The sequence below is a fragment of the Homarus americanus genome, unplaced genomic scaffold (assembly GCF_018991925.1).
Source record: "Homarus americanus isolate GMGI-L3 unplaced genomic scaffold, GMGI_Hamer_2.0 scaffold57050, whole genome shotgun sequence".
Classification (NCBI taxonomy): domain Eukaryota; kingdom Metazoa; phylum Arthropoda; class Malacostraca; order Decapoda; family Nephropidae; genus Homarus; species Homarus americanus.
Window position 1 is genome coordinate 19,200 of NW_024729515.1, and position 3,151 is coordinate 22,350.

A 3,151-nucleotide genomic window follows, 5' to 3' on the forward strand; every position below is an offset into this window, starting at 1 on the left:
CGATTTTTTGACCAAGAAATCATTAATTTATGATATGCATCGTTTATAGGTCGACTCAAGTTTTTGAGGGTAATGGAACAACAAAACCTTCAGAAAAAGTTTTTGAGGGTAATGGAACAACAAAACCTTCAGTAAAAACACTCTAGTTCCTATAAACTGAGGGCCACCGTCCCTGAAACACCGAGTGACGAAGGCAAATTGTTTACCATTTATTATTACGACACTTTACACTGAAACGCGAGTAGTTTCAACAAAAAAGTATGTATTCAAGTCAATTAGGAGGGAATATTATTGTAATACAACAGTTTTTTAACCGAAAACCTTTCGAAAAGCGATTACGGTAACATCTTTTGAACAACAAAAGAAAGCGAAAGTCGATTGTTTTCGTCATGGTTTTATCCCACTTTCCACTGTAATACGTACGTCATTTCAGCAAAAATATTACATTTCCATGAATGTATTATATCAAGCACAGTAACATTATTTTAACCGAAAACTATTAAAAGAACGATTGTTTACGTCATGTATTTTATCCATTTTACAGTGAAATACATCACGTTTCAGCAAAACTACTATTTATTTCTGAGAATATATTCATTCAGGCACAGTTAAGGTGAAATATACTTGTGATGTAACAGTTTTTTAACTGAAAACGATTCGTAAAACACGTGTACCGTCTAGCTGATACGGCAGAGCCCTGGTCGCGGAGGCTTTGTTTTTGCATCGGCCCTTCTTAAGCAGCCTTTAATATTAGCGTACGTTGAAATTGTGTTTACCGGTATATTCTTTTTCTCTTGCTTCATATTTTCCAGAAATATGACAACTTTGTATATAATACAATGTTACGGTACTTTTAATTTACAAGTATTCATTTTTAAAAATACAGAAGACACCAAACAAATACCAGTACGGATATTTGCGTGACTCTCCTGCCAAAAAAGACCAAACGGCCGGTACTCTCTCTCTCAGCCCTACCAAAAATAGCCCAACGACATCTTTCTTGTTTATTCTCTTCCAATTTCTCACTTTAACTGGTATTTTCTACTTCATATTGCCTACATCATATAAACTACAGTATTGAGGTTAGACACTGTTATAAATTTGATTACCGGTGTACTGTTCCAAGCGTATAGTCATTGGAGTGTGTGTACTAGTATATGTGTGAGATGGTGTAGCCTATGTGTGTTAATTCCTGTTCTGTACATTTCAGGTATTGGTGCCTTCTGTATTGAGACAATAAACACCAACAAAATCAAACAGTACATTACTGGCCGACGGTGCATACAGTAAATTGGCGACGAGGATCAAGCAAATACATCTATTCACAACATGGCCACTGCTATACCAACACTACAACCTCTAGAGCAGTGGTTCTCAACCTTGTTTGCCCCATGCACCCCTTTCACCATATGTCAGAATGTCATTCCCCCTCCTTTCCAAGATTGTCTGCCTCAAAAAGTGCATTCCAAATAATATGCATATAATACTGAAAATCCTTTATTTTTTCCATATTAGTATCAGTTTCCCTGAAAACCTGAAGGGGGAAATTCCCCCCTGGTTGAGAACCCCTGCTCTAGAGCTAGAGGAGACTGACCAAACACAAGCATGGACGGACTGGATAGAGCATGCTGAAGATGCCTTCATTGCATTCAACATAACTGAAGATGCCAAAAGACTAGCACTCATCAGATTCTATGGAGGAAAGAAACTGAAGGAAATCATGAAGACATTGCGTCCAGCGATACCGACAGACAAAAAAGAACCAACGTTCAAAACAATGAGAATAGCACTTGATGAATACTTCGGTGATAAAACAAATGAATTATTTGAACGACACAAGTTCCGGATGCTGGCGCAGGAGGTCGGGGAAAGTACACACAACTACGTAACCTGCCTACGTACACAAGGGGCCAAGTGCAACTTCGACAACTACAACCTTGACCAAGCCATCATCGACCAGTTGACGGAGAAATGTACTTCACATAAGATGCGTCGTGCATACCTGAAGGAGACAGACATAACAGTATAGAAAGTTCTACAAATTGCTTACACTTATGAATCAACTGAAGCCCAAGCTTGCCAGATGGAACAAGATGAAGAAGGCACAATTTGAACAAGGTAAACACAAGATACAAACAACAACAGCAGCGGGACTGGGAAAGCAATCGAAGACAACAAAGTAAGGATATACCACGCGTCCCAAAACTGAACTGTCTTGGGTGTAATGGCACTGGCCATCGACATGGACAGAGACAATGTCCTGCATTTGGAAATAATTGCAACTACTGTGGAATCGTCAACCACTTTGCCACCGCGTGCAGGAAAAAACATAACCGACAAGAGAGGGTCAGACAACTGACGGAGGACAGTTTGACGGGTAACGACAACAATCACGTACACCAGGTGTCGTCCAAGAGCACAAAAGAATCTGACGATGGCCATACCTATGTGTTCAGAGTGACATCACACGACACTGCAGAGGAAAAGGTGATGATAGAAGACGTACCGGTCGGAATGTTGATTGACTCAGGGGCAAACGTCAATCTAATTGACGGGGGCACATTCGACCACATCATCAAAATACGACCGAACATAGTACTCAAGGAAACGAATATCCAACCTAAAGCGTATGGAAACATTCCCATCCCACTCCGAGGAGAGTTCTTTGCAACACTGTCAAATGGATCGAAGAGAGTCGCACACAAAATCCTGGTAACAACAGCGAAACAGGGAGGGAATATTCTGAGTAAGCGAGCCAGCTTAGATCTTGGCCTTCTCAGTATCCACCAGAATAACCGTATTACGACCAGTGAGATGCCTTCATCAACCCGGAGGATACTGGAACAACATCTACCAGCGCTGAATGGACTGGGGAGAATGAAAAACTTCCAACTCAAGCTCGACATCGACCCAAATGTCAAACCCGTCGCACAGCCACCTCGGAGAGTACCATTTCACATTCGAGGTCCAGTCGAACAGAAGATACAAGAAATGCTAGATAATGATATCATCGAGAGCGTGGAAGGCCCTACACTGTGGGTGTCCCCATTGGTGACTGCTCCAAAACCAGATGGAGATATCAGGATCTGCGCAGACCTCCGCATAGCAAACAAAGCGGTGAAACGCATGCGCCATCCTATACCAACCGTGG

The 3,151-nt window shown here is 41.5% G+C and overlaps 1 protein-coding gene across 1 annotated transcript; it reads left to right on the forward strand.

Annotated features, from left to right (window-relative positions):
• Window positions 1–1,577: 1,577 nt before the first annotated feature.
• LOC121866751 lies at window positions 1,578–3,117 on the forward strand (the record flags this gene model as incomplete). The annotated part of the gene is made up of 2 exons (XM_042366450.1): window positions 1,578–2,023; window positions 2,146–3,117. Coding segments are annotated over 2 exons (1,418 nt in total), but the record flags the coding sequence as incomplete, so codon positions are not given.
• Between the last annotated feature and the right edge of the window lie 34 nt (window positions 3,118–3,151).